The sequence below is a fragment of the Diadema setosum genome, chromosome 14 (genome assembly GCF_964275005.1).
Source record: "Diadema setosum chromosome 14, eeDiaSeto1, whole genome shotgun sequence".
In the NCBI taxonomy this organism is placed as follows: Eukaryota; Metazoa; Echinodermata; class Echinoidea; order Diadematoida; family Diadematidae; genus Diadema; species Diadema setosum.
In genome coordinates this window covers 10,352,973-10,371,800 of record NC_092698.1, presented here as the reverse complement: position 1 = coordinate 10,371,800, position 18,828 = coordinate 10,352,973, and the positions used below count along the sequence as shown (strand labels likewise).

At 37.9% G+C, this 18,828-nt stretch overlaps 1 protein-coding gene across 1 annotated transcript in view; it reads left to right on the top strand.

Annotated features, from left to right (window-relative positions):
* The first annotated feature begins 7,196 nt into the window (after nucleotides 1-7,196).
* LOC140237928 (angiotensin-converting enzyme-like protein Ace3) overlaps nucleotides 7,197-18,828 on the top strand; it is a 49,297-nt gene continuing 37,665 nt past the window's right edge. The window contains exons 1-7 of the mRNA XM_072317857.1: nucleotides 7,197-7,317; nucleotides 9,443-9,573; nucleotides 11,014-11,177; nucleotides 13,821-14,083; nucleotides 15,123-15,314; nucleotides 16,817-16,952; nucleotides 18,586-18,717. Coding sequence (XP_072173958.1) covers nucleotides 7,197-7,317; nucleotides 9,443-9,573; nucleotides 11,014-11,177; nucleotides 13,821-14,083; nucleotides 15,123-15,314; nucleotides 16,817-16,952; nucleotides 18,586-18,717 — 1,139 coding nt within the window. The remainder of the gene's footprint in view (nucleotides 7,318-9,442; nucleotides 9,574-11,013; nucleotides 11,178-13,820; nucleotides 14,084-15,122; nucleotides 15,315-16,816; nucleotides 16,953-18,585; nucleotides 18,718-18,828) is intronic.

Genomic DNA, 18,828 nt, shown 5'->3' with positions numbered 1-18,828 from the left:
TCTACTTGGAAGACAAAATGACCTCTACCTACCGTGCCTACGTTGTGATTTGTGATGTATAAGCTTGCATGGTTATGGCCTGACTGACATGGCGGGCTGGACCTTTACCCTTGCGTGACCGGACAATTCAACGTTGCTCAAACAATCTGTTCCCTCTATGAACCTGTCCTGCCATTGCAACCAACACCCAACAGTAGTATATAAACACATTCTTTTCCAAATATTATACTCAACCTCACTATACGCGACCCCGCCTTACAAAATGCACAAAAATTCATATAGGTTGATTTTGTGTTTCGTTTCGTTTTTTGTTTTGTTTTTGCTCTTGTTTTTAATCTAGTGGGTCTGGTATATGGTTTATTTTTCGGCTGCATTTTGTGTTTCGGGTGTTTTCTAATGGTTACCATTTTTGAAGTTTGTAAGCATAATATAGTAGAGGCTACTATGTAATCCCGTGAGATTTTTGTGCCAAAATTGATTTTTTTTTTTAGCTAATTTTGTCAATTTGGGGGTGTTGAATCCAAAAAAACTTTGGTTCCATTTTTTCTGACCACGTATTCAGCCGCCATTTTGAATTTCAAAATGGCCGCCATAGCAAACTGTATTTTGACCCATATCTCATAGAATGAGCATTGTAGAAGCTTCAAATTTGGTGCAAAATACATGGTTGTGATGTCAGACACTCTGATATATCTTTTTCTGATATTGTGGATTGTTTTGATACAATTTGTAGGTTGCCATCTTGAAATTCAAAATGGCCGCCATAGCGTTTTTTACCCATATCTCAAGTTGCAATTATTGTAGAAGCATCAAATTTTCAAGAATGCACATGCTTGTGGTATCCAACGTTCCAGTACAGTGATTTCCTAATTGTGGATCATTAGATAGGCCACCATGTTGATATTCAAGATGGTCGCCATAGAAAACATAAATACTGTGGTAAGCGCCTCAGGTGAATTTGACAAACTTGTCCTAGTTAAGACAGAATTCATTTCCAGGTCAGGCAGAATGACAGCCATCTCTCCATTCAAAATGGCCGCCATAAATTCAAAATGTAAGGACGAGGTTCTAATGACGTCATCAAGCCATGTTGAAGGGCAAAAATTGCATATGGGGCGGGGGTCCCATACCACTGTCCCATACGTGTGGGCAAGCGTGTTCAAGCGTTACATCCCGGGTAAATGCGGTTCGCGTACTGCGCACTAAAGCAATGAGCTTAATACACACGGGATTTGTTTTTGCCTCTCACATTGCACAGGAAACACATTATTTTGCGTCGTGGATGATCATATTTAATCCCAGTCAATAAATATTTGCAAGCATTTAATTGATACAATTGAAGGCAGTGTACCTACAGGACAGGAAGCACTCCTGCCTACGCAATTCACTGAAGTGATTGACTTACACATGAATACTCCAGCATGCTCGAGTTTGTAGTTTAAAGATCTTACAGCACCAAATATGGTCGAAAACCATCTTGAATTTCAAGAGTGGTGGCCAATATGAATAATCCATTATTACAGAATGTATAGGCCCTATGTGTGTGTGTGTGTGTGTGTGTGTGTGTGTGTTTTTAGCATGAACACCGTTCGTCACCGTAAACATTGATATGTCTCAAAGTTGCTTGTAACCAGAAATATTAGCTGAAAAGCAGCCATTTTGAATGTTAAGATGACAGCCTCGAAAGTGATCTGCAATTTCAGGGAGGAGAAAAGTGCATCTGAATGTTCAACATCATGAGCCCGGTTTATGCCCGAAATGTGAATTCTCTGTCTCTGAGATATCGCTCAAAATATGCATTCTGGTATGGCGGCCATTTTGAATTTCAAGATGGCCTCCTATAATATCAAAATGAACCATCGTTTCAGAAAAAGATGTTTCAGAACGTCTGATAGCATACGCATGCTCTTTGCCCAAAATTAGAACCTTATACAATGCATACGGTATGAGATACAGGGCCAATTACATTTGTTATGGTGGCCATTTTGAATTTCAAGATGGCCGCCAACAAAAATGATCCATCATTTTAAAAAAGAAAAGTTTCTATTAGCATGTCTGACATCATAAGCATACTTTTTTCCCCAACTTTATACTTTCCATAATGCTTACGACCAGAGATATGGGTAAAAATAATTTAGCTATGGCGGCCATTTTGTATTTCAAGATGGCTGCCTACAAATTGTATCAAAACAATCTACAATATGAGAAAATGGTGTATCAGAATATCTGACATCATAAACATGCTTTCTGCATAAAATTTGAACCTTTTATGATGCTTACATTATGAGAATTGGGTCAAAAAACAGTTTGCTATGGCGGCCATTTTGAAATTCAAAATGGCGGCTGAAGACGTGGTCAGAAAAAATGGAACCAAAGTTTTTTGGATTCAGCACTCCCAAATTGACAAAGTTAGCTAAAAAATCTCACGGGACCCAATATTTCGACATAGCAGACTGTACTAATAGGTATAAGTAGTGTTTTTGTTTGCTTGTTTACTTGTTTGTTAGTCTGTCTCCAGCTGGTGTCCTATGAAGTGTGCGTGGGTACCTTTAAAAAACAAAACAGTCAGGCTGGACACTGACATGATGACAAAATTGTGATTCTGTGGAGAGTGAACCAAGCTTTAATTGAGTTAATCCAAGGAGGTATACCTCCAGATTAGAATCCTGAGAAGTCATGTGTTTTTTGTTTTTTTTTTCTCTCTCTCTTTTTAGGCAAAGTGTGTGTGCGTTCTGCGGCCCACGTAATAATGGTAGAAAACTTTGAACTCATATCCACACATAAGATAACACAAGGTGGCCAATTTGACCTTTTCTCACATGGGCGATCCTGTTGGTTTCCTTTTTCTCTCGGAACGTTCAATAACCGAATGCTGCTGGTATGTCATCAATCAGTTGTTCTGGGAGGGACTGATATAATAGCATGCAGAAACCTTCCGGAGCCTTCGTCTGTCAATGGTTCATCCTTCGTAAGTCGAGTCAAAATGTCAAGTGTCTCTTTGGCTCTGTGAGATGTGGTGTAAGATCTACGCTGAGATAATGGCGGGATGTATGTCGACGGTAGACACCACTTTGGGGCTAGAAGAAGAGAGCGCCATTACAGTCCTGATGTAAAATGTCACGGTGTATCTAGCTATCCATCTTTTTAACCTTATTATCTTTTCTGTTTGCTTGCATGTCCCTGTGAAAATGCAGCGTGGAGAAAACACGATGTTAGTTTGAGAGAAGGTGAATGAAATAAGAAGTACACTTTAAGCTCTTTAAAAAAGTCGCAAATGTCAAGCAGGGAGCGAGAAGCAAAGTGATGCTCATAACATCTGACAGACCAGTATCACAAGTATTTTTTTTAAGAATAAATGAAAATGAATTAAGATTGTATTTCTTTTCGTGTAACAAAATCGACACAATCTATTCATTCCACATTATGATTTCTTATGAGTTTTGATGGTGTTATGGGTTATCATTGAGTCATAGCTTACTTTACAGTCGTTTTGTCATATATTCTGTACAATCCATATATTTTTTTTTTTGGCCCGACCAGTCTTATCAATTGATATCAAAGAATGTAGGCCCATAACTGTATGATTGTATCATCTTATTCTGTTATTCACTGATATTTCATCAGTTCTATTCTCACGTAATATATCGTGTGTTTTCAATTTCATATATTCCTATTTCTAAAAATCATAACTGACATGTTCTTAGCCTACATCTATGTCAGTCTTACCTCCGTTCTTTCAATCTCTACATTCCTTCTTTCTTTCTTCGCGGATGTATTCTTTAACATACAGTCATTCATTGCATTCTGTTGCCTCTTCTGATTGGGTCATTCTGAGCACCTTGATTTCGCAACTGCAGGGATGTCTATCTCGCCCTGAAGGGAGGATGAGAGGGGTGAGACGGGGGGGGGGGGGGGGGGGGGGACTTCCGTGAAGCCCCCCATCTTGTGTTTGCTCCAGGTCAGCTCATCAATTTCCTTCTTGAAGTTATTTCTAGTCACTATGAGGAACATCTGATTGAAAGTATGGATGAACAGGACAGTATGAACCATGAGGAAGGGCGACAAAAAGGGGGAAAAAGGGAGAGATGGATTCGTGAATCGACAGCATGTAGAATCCTGAATCTTTGATATGAATTTTATCCTCATAATCGGAAACTACCTAATCATTAGGATCCGAGTTGTTCTCTTCTCCTCGTTCTCAGCATGCCGTGGACATCTGGCGGTTCTGCGAATTATGGATTGTCTTGACATGTCAGATACCGTTCCTATCTTTCCTCCGTCACCTGAGAGTGATGGAGTGATACTGTGTGCTGGCCATACGGTGCCCCTGGTTAGATGTGCCGGTATGTTTCGCGTTTAAGGTGGGTGTCCTTGCTGCGATTTGCCTTTGAACATTGTCCCTTCCAGACCCAATGAACTTCGGAACAATTATGAATATTGTTTTTGTGTCAGAAAGTCGGATCGCCCCTTTTCCGTACTCATTATCATATTGACGGATCTCAACAAGCGCGCTGCAAATCATTAAGAAGGGTAAGTCTTTGAATTCATGTTACACTAAATTTCATACCCTGTAATTCTGTTTATATGAACTACTAATTTTATGACTGTGGTTGACCAACACAACTACCAGTCAAAGGTAATAAAGCAATGTGTATTCTAATGTATACTTTTGACTTAAGCTACAATAGAAGGATTTCAGCACATTTCTGTGTCACTGATATTTCTTTGATCAGGTAGAATCACTCTGTATATGTGAGATAGGAGTGGCAGCCAACAAGATAAAAATTCGATCGAAGTCGAAGTGCAATCTTACACCATGCATGGTCAAGTCCGCTTTCACAAATGAGAATAAAGTAAAACAAAAGGAACGCTAGAGGCTCCATTGACATCGGAGCTGAAATAAGAAAACCAATGGATTTCAAAGTTTCAAAATTTTCTCACGATTTAGCGATATCAGTAGGAGCTACACAAGCCATAATTATTCAAATTAGATAAGACAATAACGTTGTGGCCTCACAAGTAAGTGTCCTATTTAACCTACACAGAAATCGTAATCAAATTTCCTTTTCTTTTAACATGAAATCAAACAGAAAATTTTATCATCAAAGTTTTGATGGATTATTACAACTCACTGCTCACGATAACGCTGATTGCAACTTTTGGAGGAAGGGTTGTTACATATCAATATAACTTTACAGTTTCTTATTCCAAAGGTTCGTTAATGCGAAGTGTAAAAATGTCGAAAATGAAATAAGGTTCGTAATTCCGAAGGTACGCACCCTTTTTCAGTTTCGGATTAACGATCCTACGGAATAACGACCCCCCCTTTTTTTTTTCAATTTTTGGAATTACTGTACAAACCTCCGGAATATCGAACGTTCGGAGTAACGAATCTCCTGAATAAAGAACCTTATTTCATTTTCGAATAACGAACACCACCAAATAAAAAAAAAAAATGATGTAATAAACTCCGCAAACACATTTATATTAGCTTTCAAATCTTAGTGACTCATTTCCTGAGAAATTGCAAGAAACCCCTTTCTTCACACATTTTTTGTAAGTTGGGTAGGGAGAAGGGAGAGGGAGGAGGGAGAGTGGCAAAAACGGAAAATGTGCTTTAAAGCTCAGCTTTGTGTGTTTCGTTGCCTTGGTTTTCCAACTTGATTCTGAATGAGAACTTAAAGGAAACCAAAAACCAAAGAGCAATGTGAATTGAGTGAAAGCAACAACATTAGTAGTTAACACATCACTGAAAGTTTGAGGAAAATCGGACAATCGATGCAAAAGTTATGAATTTCTAAAGTTTTGGTATTGGAACCGCTGGATGAGACCGCTGGGTGGACAACAATATAAAGAAAATATAAAGAAAATTCCACAAAAATTCATTTTTCATGAAAATTACACATTCCATCCACTTGATACCGACATAATAAGGGTAGTAATATTTCCCCCTGCTTTCTGAAAGCGGTTAGTCAAATGCTCTTTCATTACGCTAGAAAAGTGAAAGCATCTTGAATTTTCTTTGTATTTTCTTTATATTGTCCACACATGACGTCATGAACTCTAGTAGTCTCCTGATCCAGTGGTTCCAATACCAAAACTTTAACAATTCATAACTTTTGCTTCGATTGTCTGATTTTCCTCAAACTTTCACTGATGTGTTCTACTAATTTTGCTGCTTTCACTCAATCCACATTGCTCTTTGGGTTTTATTTTAAATGTCCATAAAATATGAAAAGTGAGATCACACGAGATATCACCAATTTAACTCCAGAAAGTCATTTGAGGTCTTTTAGCTTTGCTCGGTAAGATTATGATGCATCAGTGTCACATGATGTATCATTTTTTTTTCTATATGGCGATCAGATGTCAGATTGGATATCACTTGAAATGTGATGGGGGGGGGGGAGTGAATTATTTCCGATCGTAGCTGATGTGCTCACACACATTGCGATATTTCGTTCAGACGTGGATAATTTTGTGGCAGTCGAGGATTCAGGGATTGTAAAGTATCGACAACGGGTGATGCTTATTATTCCGAAGGTTCGTTGATCAGAAAATGAAAAAAGGTTCGTTAGTCCGAAACACACAAATTCCCGATACCTCTAGATGTGCGTTTGTCCGAAAATGAAAAAGGGCTCGTAAATCCGATCATTTTTTTTACGATGATTCCGAAGGTTCGCTATTTCTAAGGCTCATAATTCCGAAAATTAAATAAGGTTCTTAATCAAAAAATGAAATAAGGTTCGTTCGTCCGAAGCTGAAAAGAATGTGCGTACGAAGGAGCCTTCGGAATTACGAACCGTATTTCGTTTTTGGATTATCGAACCTATGGAATAATGAACCTTATTTCTTTTTCGGATCAACAGATCCTTTTTTTTCCTGTCGCTGAAACAGCATCAAGTACAGCACCTCTTGAACAAAATAACAAATGCGTATACAGTATGACAAATTGCAGTGGACGTATATTAATAGTCGACAGCTTTTAGCTTGTAGCGTAATTTTATTGAATGCAACTTCATAGCATCCCACGTCTTACATCTACCTCGCTAAGAGTCCACAAATCAAACCTTTCTTACTACATGTTACCCTATTTTGTTCTGTAAATATCCTTGTTTCTTCAGATGGCTAAACTTACAGGACCAGCATATTTGTTACTGTTTCTGACTTGTCTCGTGGCCATCAGAGGCGTTGAGATGAGTGACGTCATCAATCTAGACACCATCTACGATCTCATCAACACGACCTCGGGCCTCTTGGAGAAGATGGTTTGTGAAGACCCCAAGTTAGACCTCTGTACCCACTTCCTCATTGAGGGTGAGTTCTGTTGGAGAATGGTCAATATTTTGTGATTCAATGTTTCTACACTATAATTACTTAGTGCCATCAGAGATCAGAACTAGGGTTAGCAATACGCCATGGACATTGGTGGTAGAGGCCATAGGAAAGCTAAGCCAAGCCAAGCCAAATGTTTTTGAGGGAAACAAAGGTCACGCTGGATTCCCATTGGGATATCTTGCCTCATCGGATCACGCCCGACATGTCCGACACTACCTGATAGTCGACCAACACAAGTCGGATACATCAGACTGTGATCCGATACGCGGTTGGTGGCCGGAAGCAAAAAAAAAAAAAAAAAAAAAAAAAATGCTTCCGACCAGTAACCATGAATGCAATGAGAAAAAAAAAATCTCTGTGGAATGGGGATTTTTGAATTAGCTATAATAGCCCTCCGGCTTCACGACGGATAGTAATTGGACTTTACAGAATATCGTCTACAATCTGATGAGTATTTAAATTGTGCTATCGAGCACGTCTCGCAGACAGCAGAATTCAATGAGATGAAAGTCCAATGACAGCTCGTCCGAAGTCGTCATTGGACACTCAACAGACCGTCAACGGACATCGGCTCGATACGTCCGATAGTCGCACAACACAAGTCTGACACACATCGGACTGACTCGACTATAGAGTGATTACAAATGGGGTCCGATGATGAACTCTGAGCTTAATTTCTTTCGGACGTTCTCGCCTCATCGGATCGCGCCCGACACATCTGACAATGACCTGATATTCGACCAAGGCAAATCGGATTCATCGGACTGTGATACGACACACGTCAGTGGGTGACGGAAAAACAAAACAAAACAAAACAACAACAACACGACGAATGACCAATAAACAAAAAGCTCTATGGAAAGGGATATCACACGATTCTCGTCCATACACTATAGTAATACATGTAATGCATGTATTACTAGTAGTTGGTAACATAATATGCGCCTTATCGCAAAGTTTCCCGATAAACTCGTACGATATATTTACTATCATTAAATCAGACGATTGTTCATGTATTGTTTTGCAAGTTTAATCGGTCTGAAAAGGGGTTACTCGAATGTCTTTATAAATATTAGTTTTAAACTTAATGATTTGAATTTATATTTTGTTAACAATATGATTCTATCAAAATAGTATACTTTGTATTCGTACCTTTTGTTGAATGGAAATTAAGCACAACTAAATTGAAATGAATTGAACTGAACTGAACTGAATTGAACTGAATTGATATAATAAGTTTGTGTTCTGTTCAGTTTGAAATCTGGATTAGGAGGGGGATGAGGTTTTGTGCAATTTATTATACAATGCAATGATGACTGACTTACCTGACATCCACGCGTCACATTTAAAAGGTCAATTAGATGATTTGAAACGTTGAAATACTTTATGTCTGTCTGTTCATGCGTCTGTTGTCAGTATATATATATATATATATATATATATATATATATACATGTATGTGTGTGTGTGTGTGTGTGTGTAATAGATATACATACTTGTTGATGCTAGCTTGTATCCTCATCATTATTGACATCACTAGAGAAATGTCATTGGACACGTTGTATGCATTTTTCATCTTGACAAATACATTTGACTTATGACCGGGCCTTCCGTTTTACAGCACGGACCATCAAACAAAAATCTGAATCTGAATCTAAAAAGAAGAAAGACTAAAGAGAGGTGTACTTTGGAAATTAATCTCCGATCCATCAAAGCAGCGAAATCATCATTATATACCTGTCAGTCTTGATGTTAGGGATGATTTTTTTTTTTTTTTTTAGTATTTCACATTTCATGATACCTCAGCAGACCTCACACCTTGATTTGAATGTAATATGATGACTTACAAATTGTATTTGTAATGAAATACAAATTGCATTTCCAAAATTTCAGAACAAGTGAGTTCCATTAATTATAAACCAGACTTGTTTCATCAAGAAAGCATTCGGAAGACGTGTGATGAGAAGTATTTTTTTTTTTAATCTTTGCAACAACAAACAATGATCTATTTCTTTCCTAAGATAGTCATTGTCTTTCTTTCCTAAACTTTGTATGTACATTTTACGCCGATGATGATAAGAACACGGTCCTTTCACGAATGCAGGTAGAGTGGATAGCCCCGAGGTCGCTCGTAAGTGGATGGATATCATCAATATTGGTGAAGTCGAGGTCAAGAACAGACTTGGACTAGCCATGTGGAACTACCAGACTAATATGACACACTATAACGCAGAGGTCAGTTGATGTTTGGGTTTTTATTCTTTTAGGTTAGTCTCGTAAAACAGAATAATACAAACACTCTCTCCTGTCATTTTACTCTTGAGAATTTATCATGTATATATTTCAGCCTTTTATCCTATTTCATCTTATAATCTACTATTTTAGCACTGAATAACCTGCTGTCGTGGTTGTTAGCATACTCTCGATACGTCCCTATCAACTCAACTGCAAAATGGTTTCTTCACGACTACACTCATTTTGTTCTATTTCAGTCCCTTCCTTCCTCCCCACCCCCCTCTCTCTCTGTGACCTTATCTCCACGTAATAAACGGCGTTTTATTTTTTCTTTGACATTAATATGAAAAACTGCTCATTATTCACAACCTATTTTTATTTATTTATTTTTTTTATTTTTTATTTTTTTTTTTTGGGGGGGGGGGAACTGAGTGCTGTTATGGAGAGGGCAATTAAGATAAGTGCATATAAATTAAGGTCATATTTCTGTTTGGCCACACACACTTTGATCATCCTTTCGCACCGACCGAGCGCTTAAACGACTCGTTCATATCGTCCACATAGGCCCGAATTCACGAAGGTGGTACAAATGAAACCATGGTTTAAACCATGGACAAAAACTATGGAGCGCCAAGCGTTGCACGGAATATTTCGTTACGAAATTGGTCATTTCGTCGACAAAATGACCGTTTCGTTAACGAAATTATCATTTCGTGGACGAAATGTTCATTTAGTTACAAAATGTTGTCATTTCGTTACAAAATAATCAGTTCATTGACAAAATGACTGATTTCGTAACGAAATATTCCATGCGACACTTGGCGCTCCATGGTTTTTGTCCATGGTTTAAACCATGGTTTCATTAAGTGTACCACCTTCGTGAATTCGGGCCATAGTGTCTTCGAAAGTCCATTGCAAGATATCATCCATGTTACATCGGTAAATTTGTATCCGATCCATATGCTCCTTGTAAAGTAGATTGTAATACTTTACTCTTCACAGTAACTCTGTCTCAGAAAACTCTAATCTGAATGTAGGCGGTTGTACTAATACATGCTATAATCAAACTACTCTTCATAACCAAGATCAAAATCGCACTTATGGATTTGTACATAATCATACAAATACGCAGAGTTTAACATAAGGAAAGAAACCGCCTTCAAGTGACCGGAATCCATTATCAGCTGCTAATCCGGTAGCTGAATAACCATCGTGTCATGGGCAGCCGTATTTACATAGCATGCAAAATGAGTGTTTCAATTAAGTTCAGTTCAATTCATGGGTTTTTTTTCCTCGCATGGAGTGGAACACCATCGTCAGTTTCAAGGGAAGGGGCCGATTGGAGTGGAGTTGAGATTAATTGGGGGGGGGGGGTCAATGAAACTAAGTTATAATCATCACTTTTAAATACCACCTGTCGATGTTTGGTTATCATCACAGGTAAAAGCGCATGTGAATGATGTGACGGGTATTCTGAGCTCGCAGCTCTCAACACAGGCAGATCTGATCGCCGTCGAAAATATCGGGGTAGACTTTACAACCAGACGTTTGTACAAACTGTACAGAGCGGGGAGAGTGGAATTCAGCACTAACGCACAGCTCAGGTAAGCAAACAGCAAACATACGAATATCCTCACCGGTCAAGTTTGCTAATCCATTAATAGACTGCCAGAAGTTTGACGTCGAAGACAAGGTCCTTTTTGAGGGCCGATGACATTTATCTTGTCTATCCATTTCTATTCATTTCTGCAGCGGAAAAAAAGAAGACATTGCTAGAATGAGGCAGGACTACATCAGGATTGCATATGAACAAAATAATTTCGAAGAGAAAACTAACAATCTGTGGCGCGTCATTAGACAAATAGAGGTCATTGAGGAACTGAATCGGTCAAGAACATTGAAGAAATAATAATATATTATGTTGAATTTGAAGAAATAAGAGCGAAGAAAATTTTATTTAAAGGGGACCCAAACCCCGAGAGCAATGTGGATTGAGTGAAAGTAGCAACATTTAGACCACATCAGTGAAAGTTTGAGGAAAATCGGACAATCGATGCAATAGTTATGAATTTTTACAGTTTTGGTGTTGGAACCGCTAGATGAAGAGACTACTAGAGGTTATGACGTATGAGTGGACAACAATATAAAGAAAATATAAAGAAAATTCCACAAAAATTCATTTTTTCATGAAAATTACAAATTCCATCAACTTGATACTGACATATGTAATTGGTAGCAATTATTCCCCCTGCTTTCTGAAAGCGGCTAGTCAAGTGCTCTTTCATTATGAAAGAAAAGTGAATTTTTGTGGAATTTTCTTTACATTTTCTTCATTATTGTTGTCCACTCATACGTCATATCCTCCAGTAGTCTCCTCATCCAGCGGTTCCAACACCAAAACTTTAAAGATTATTCATAACTTCTGCATCGATTGTCGGATTTTCCTCAAACTTTCACTGATGTGTTCTACTAATGTTGCTGCTTTCACTCAATCCACATTGCGCTTTGGGTTTGGGTCCCCTTTAAATCTATTGGATGAATTAAAAGATAAAAAGCTGTATTTTAGTCTTGAGATCAAGATGGAAAAAAAAAAGGCTGAATTCCTTTTAAAGATATTAATGCCTGAAGAGTCGTCATGTAAATGAAATAGGGTTTGTTGATTGGAAGCTTTATCCCAAAATTTCGTTATTTCAAAGGTTCGTTTATCCTAAAATAACATAAGGTTCGTTATTCCGGAGGTTCGTTAATCCGATAATGAAAAAAAAAAAAATGCGTACTAACACTTTCCTAGTCAAAAACCTTATTTCATTTTCGTATCAACGAACCTTCCAAATAACAAAAGTGTTATTAACTTTTGGATAAATGAACCTTCGGAATCGGGAACCTTATTTCATTTTGGATCAGTGAACCTTCGGACGATAAACGAACCTTGGGAATAACGAACCTTATTTCATTTTCGGATTAACGAATCTTCGGAACAACGAACTGTAACTGTCAGATTACTTGCAACGACAATTAAATCATTTGGCAAATGTAAAGATGTCAATATCTCTTAAGTCTGTCATTGTTCTGAGCACAAATGTGGCATGAATTTTCCTTTATTTTGACATGAAATCAGTTAAAAAAAAGGATTCAATGTATCATTTACACTAGGTTATCATGATATCAAAACCTTACAACGGTGTCTTTTAGGGAGAAATAATTACTGTATAACTGCTAAATTTATTGCCGATTAAAAGTTGATTTTGTGTTGATGAACAAACCAATGGAAGAATTGCGAAATTGGTGAAAAACCTGTAAAACGTTACAGATGTCTCATAATATATCCCATTGTAATAAAACCTCCATCATTCAATACGTGTGATTTTACTCTATGCATATCAAAGTCAACTCGAAAATTACACTTTAACCCTAACTAGGCCGGGCCATTTAGGTAGATGATAGAGCCGGGGGGGGGGGGGGGGGCCTCCCAGCCCCCCCCCCCCCGATCTCGGCCGCGATTGCGACGAAAATTGGCACACACATTGCCTATGACATAATCTAAAGTACCATGAAGTTAATTTTTTAAAAAATTATCATTAATGCCAAATTATGCTAATTTATGCATAACGATGAATGAAATCAGACAATTTGGTATAAATCACTAAATAAAGCTCAAAACAGGCACATTTTTTGTGTGAATATTCTTTTTTAGTGTCCTTAGCGAATGTAACAGAAAAAAATTGTGCTATCAGAAAAAATTTCTTAAGTATTTTATTGTTTTTTGAATTTCTTATGTATTTCTTTGTTTTTTCAACGTTATGTTTTTCATTGTTTTTTCGATGGAATTTGTCCGCGACATTGTTCCGAACGAGAAAATTGTTCATAATTGATTTTAATCAATGAAGCCCCCAAATAATCATGCTTTTATGAAATTTGCCTGTAAGCACAGTTTGCATTGAAATTATACACGAATTCACGTTTTTGAGCAATTTTTGGACTGACATGCAGGTACATAATATTTATGCGCAACTTCGGAACCGCGCGCCCGGCCATCGCAAATTATTGGTGTCAAAAGATGCGGGAGACTCGAAAGAAAAAAGTCATGAAACATCGCGGCGATAGCTTTTCGCGATAGCGCTACATCGCGCGAAACGTCGAGGGGGGGGGGGGCCTCGGAGGCCCCCCCCCCCCCCCGGCCTAGTTAGGGTTAAGCCAAAATATTAGTTTAATTTGCCTTGTGCTTAATGCTAAATTTCTTCGAAAAGGGAATATTCGATGGTTCGGGGCTTGATGCAGTCGATTTACTCAAGGGGCAAAGTGTGTCGTCACCACCACACGAGGAAGGGAATGATATCTAGGCCCAGCTGCCTGTTTTTAGAACCGGGTCTCCAACATATCATGGCTACGTCGCGGAACGAAAAAGAGTTACTCTGGGCTTGGAGGGGATGGCACGATGCCGTCGGCCATCCAATGAGGGCGCTCTACACGAAGTACGTGGACCTGTCAAACATTGCAGCAAAGGGAGGAGGTATACAATAATAAGGAATAAGGCTTTAAATTGGTGTTTGTTCATGTAATGCTTTTAAGATGTGTATGATCGCATAAACAATTATGAAAGCATCTTAATAATGAAAACTGCAGCAGAAGCATCACAAATGCATAAATGTGGATTACTTACTTTCTAGAAGAAAGGTGGATATCACCCCTAGCTGTAATAGCTTGGACTGGAAATCAGATGCTCGGGAAGGGCAATAAAATCTAAAGGCTGATCGTCCACATTTGAGGTTTTGCTTTGATTATTGTTTTTGCTCAATACAAAGTCTTTGAATTTCAATGAGAGCAAACTTTCTGCTGAGATTACAGTACTTTTGAAAGGATGGCAATAATTACTTATCTGAAGACATGCACAACTCGGTGACACGACATTTGATCCTGCGACAATTGCTCCGGACTTATTTTCTCCAATGCATTAGGATTAGGGTTATGTGTGTCGGTAGAATTTATGTTTGGCTTAAAGTGTAGATATTTCTGGGAGCAACTGTCGCAGGAGCAAATGTTATGGAACCGCACAACTCTGATTACAAAATATACTCCATCGTAAAATCGACACGGACGAACTGCAGTCCTGTGGTACCTGCAATTCTATTTCAGAACTGCTATTATTTTGTTCGTACGTACTTGAATACATCTTAGCAATATCAAGTGCCAAACACTTTAATCTATGATAGCTCAATGGTGATATATATAGATGTTTCTTGTAAAAAAAAGAAGAATGTATTGTAAGTCACCATGGTCAACGTCTCTATAAAAGGAAAAACCATCCTTACTCCTCATGATGATTTCATTAAAGCTTCTCCGACCTACGTTTTAAAGAGTAACCGCAATCCTTCCTTGGTAATGTCATTTTTGCTTTTATGCGACATTGTGTTTTTTACGTTTGTTTTTTCTAGTTCCTGCTCGATGTAATAGCGTAGCTCATAGAATTGTTATTTTTGCAGAGGAACTAAAGCGTGGGAGGAAACTCTCTCAATGGTTTATTTTTCCTCCGCCTGGATATATTGAAACAGGATTTCCTGATGCGGCAGCTGTTTGGATAGATCGTTACGAGGATCCTGTCTTCGAGCAGGAAGTCGACTTCCTGTGGAAGTCTGTTGAACCGATCTACCGTCAGCTCCATACCTATGTCAGACGAAAACTCTTCGATGTCTACGGACCAACTGTCGTCGATCTACAAGGCCCAATACCAGCTCACCTCCTTGGTAAAATGCCCAACCTTCTCTGGGGTCTCAAACTATTTATCAATATGTTGAATCAACATTTTTTTCTCGCTTATTGCAAGAAATAAGAGCTTAAACAAATGTATAAAAGGACAGCTGAAGTGAATAGCTAAATCACAGTACATATCGAAATACGTGTAAGTACGTAAATATAATAAACGTAGTTTATGGTCAATAGCAATGCGCAGTTAAAAGAAGGTGACGTGTTCTTTCATGACCTTCACTTTGGTTATTTAATATTAAAAGTGGACAACTCGGTGCCAACCAGCCCGGTGCTTCATGGAAGGCTATACGTTGGGCGACTCTTGAAGAGAGGTGGAGTCTGAACACTTGTAAATGTAAATCAGCTTTTATGTGAATTAACTTTAAAGACACTTCATGCAAGTCAGAATGCCCGCATATTTTGCAAAAACTCATTACTGTAGTATACCCCTTGGTATATCATGGCTCCTCCCTCACCCCCACCAATGAGCAAGGTCTTCTTTATCAAATCCATCTCACCGTCCGTCCCCAAAAAAAACAAACAAACAAACAAACCACAATCTGAAAAAAAAATGAATATACCTCTCCCAGACCTTACTCCAGACGGTCGCTTCAACCCCTAAAGACCAATTTCAATATTTACAAGTATACCCCCAATATACACCTTGTGATACAAAGTGGAACGAAGCGCCAGCAGTAAATGACCCCCTAATCCCACAAGATAGTTAACAATTAATATTATACTCGAGCTGGAAAAAAAAATATCGTTCTACACGTCCTTGGTATTAGCTCCTCGCTGAATTCTGAAACGCCATCTCCCTTCAAACCTGAAGAGGATACTTATCTCTCTCATAAATAGTCGATGCTAGTAAACTTGATATCCATTTTACATGTAAGGGCATAAATCTGCAAGCTTTCCATAATACATTTTATTCCTTTAGTTTCAATGACTCACTTTGCATTACTTACACGCAATTTCATCATGATTTGTAGATTGCTGTATGTACGACTTGACGTCCTTGGTTTGTTATTTTGTGCATTTTTAATTAATCGTTACAATGTTGCAGGGCTCCAAGAAAACAGTGTATAAACCACCAATGGGGCTACTCTGGGTAAACACTAAAAGAAAATAAATAAATCAACAGATTAACAAATAAATAAATTAACAATTGTATAAATAAATAGATAAATAAAGCAATGAAATGAATAAATCGAATAAAACATTGAATTAAAGCAAAAGAGATTTGAACTGTGTCACAAAAACTGATATTCCCTAATTTCTAGCTGTAGAGTATGAAGTGCATGCAGTGGAAGGAAATTTTGTTCGATTAGCTGTTTGTAAGCTGTTGTGTCTCTGAACAATAACACTAGGGACAGACAGCAATTGATGCAGTTTGGGAAAGACTAAAATAACTATTTTGTGCAACGACAATGCGCGACATGATAGGGAAGCGAGTGTTTTCATCATAAATCACATTGTTTGTGGCCGATGCCTTTTGCAGGTAACATGTGGGCTCAAGAATGGAACAACATATACGACCTGGTTGAACCATACCCAGATCATGGGACTGCTGACGTCACTGTAAAAATGAAAGAGCTGCAATGGACGGTGCATGATATGTTTAAAGCTGCTAACAGGTAATTGTTAACATACGCTCTATAAACAGCAGACGAGAAACAAACAAACGACAATATTGACCTTCCAAGGAACCTTCTAACGGAAATCAGACAATAAAAACAGATGATTTCCCACGTCAACCATTTTGGCAAAAATAGGAGACATGAAGTATAATGTCAGCTTGAATGTCATATGATAATAATATTGACCGTAGAAGAGCAAATCTTATTAGTATTGATTCGTTGAGTTACTACACGCACTTTATGGTCTAAAGAACCATCTGCAAACCCCTTACAATTGCGATTGCAATTATGTATGAAAACAAAGAAACTATCATATATTTCGGGGTTTCAATATTGCAGTAAATCTAACGTAACAGGCATGTACTCGTATATTGCATTGATGTTACATTATGAATCAACATTGCATTAAGACATCATATCACGACATATCATGTCCCGTTTCCCTTAAATCACTCGTCAACTCTGCTTTGCTTGAAGGTGGATGAAAGTAGAAAACTTGAAAATAGCCAAATAATGTGAAAACAGACAAGAAGTCTTGCCTGAAATCTCAACACTCTCATAACATCTGTTTTTACGGGCCTCTGGGTGCTGAAAAAAAATCCTTAATTACGTATGAATAGTTTCAATACCTGTTTTCATGTTGATATACAAGGTATATTCATCGATTTGTCGCGCATTGGTATTTTTATGATGACGTCAATAAGATACAATTGTTTTCCTTTTGTTGTGCTTGCTAGAAGCGGAGCAAAAGTAAAATAAATTTAAATCGCCCAATCACACAATAGATGTTACAATGATTAGAGCGACTTTAAGGTTCAGTTGTACAGAATTCATCACATGGTAACTAGATTTCTGCCTGATGACCTTTTTTTAAAATATATATATATATATATATATTCTGAGCAGTCGTCAAAAAAGAAGATCTAATACACCGATTGAAAAACACAACCACCTAAAACAAAGAGCCCTTCCCTGAAAAACAAAACGATACAAAACAAACCCAAGACACCCTTGGGCAAAACACACCAAAAGACAATGAAGAAGTATTACTTTTCATGTCGATTTTCTGCTTACTCTTTTCCTATACCCATGATTCTCTTTTTTTTAAACGTTTACCAGTCAAAGTTCTCATGCTTTTCATCTGAGAAAACCAAGGCCTGTATTAGCTCAAAAATCAATGCGACATCATAGTCCAGATATCTGGAATACCCTACCTGAGCATGTAAAATCTTGTGCCCCTTTATGTTCTTTGATATATAAATATATATATATATATATATATATATATATAAATATATATATATATATATATATATATATATATATATATAATGATTTTGTCGCCGTATAATCTAATTGATTAATACTCTGTTATGTATGCCCAGTGCATCCTCATCAGCACGTTCACATACTATAGCATTACGTGCACTTTCAAACCTGAAGCAGCTTTTATGAATCATACAGCCCTCTTGTACGCAATTTTGTAAAAGGCGGGTTCTTCTTTTTCTCGCTATGCTTACTATAGCAGTCATCGATCTGCACTCTGTACTGCTGTTTTTACCGATATTTATGTTCCCACATAATGCAAAATGCAACTGACTCATCTTTCAAATTTGTTGTGCTCCGGAAGGTTTTTCACTTCTCTGGGCTTGGATCCAATGCCACCGAGTTTCTGGACCAAATCGATGGTAACCAGACCCCCAGATCGGAGAGTGATATGCCACGGCGCTGCCATGGACATGGTCAAAGAAAGGGATGTCAGGTAAACTTTCCCTTTTTTATTTTTTAAACTTCATTTTAAAGGTGAAAAATCCATGTCTTCCCATCCCATCAGACACAGTATACCATTATACCACTTGTACAATGTAGAGGG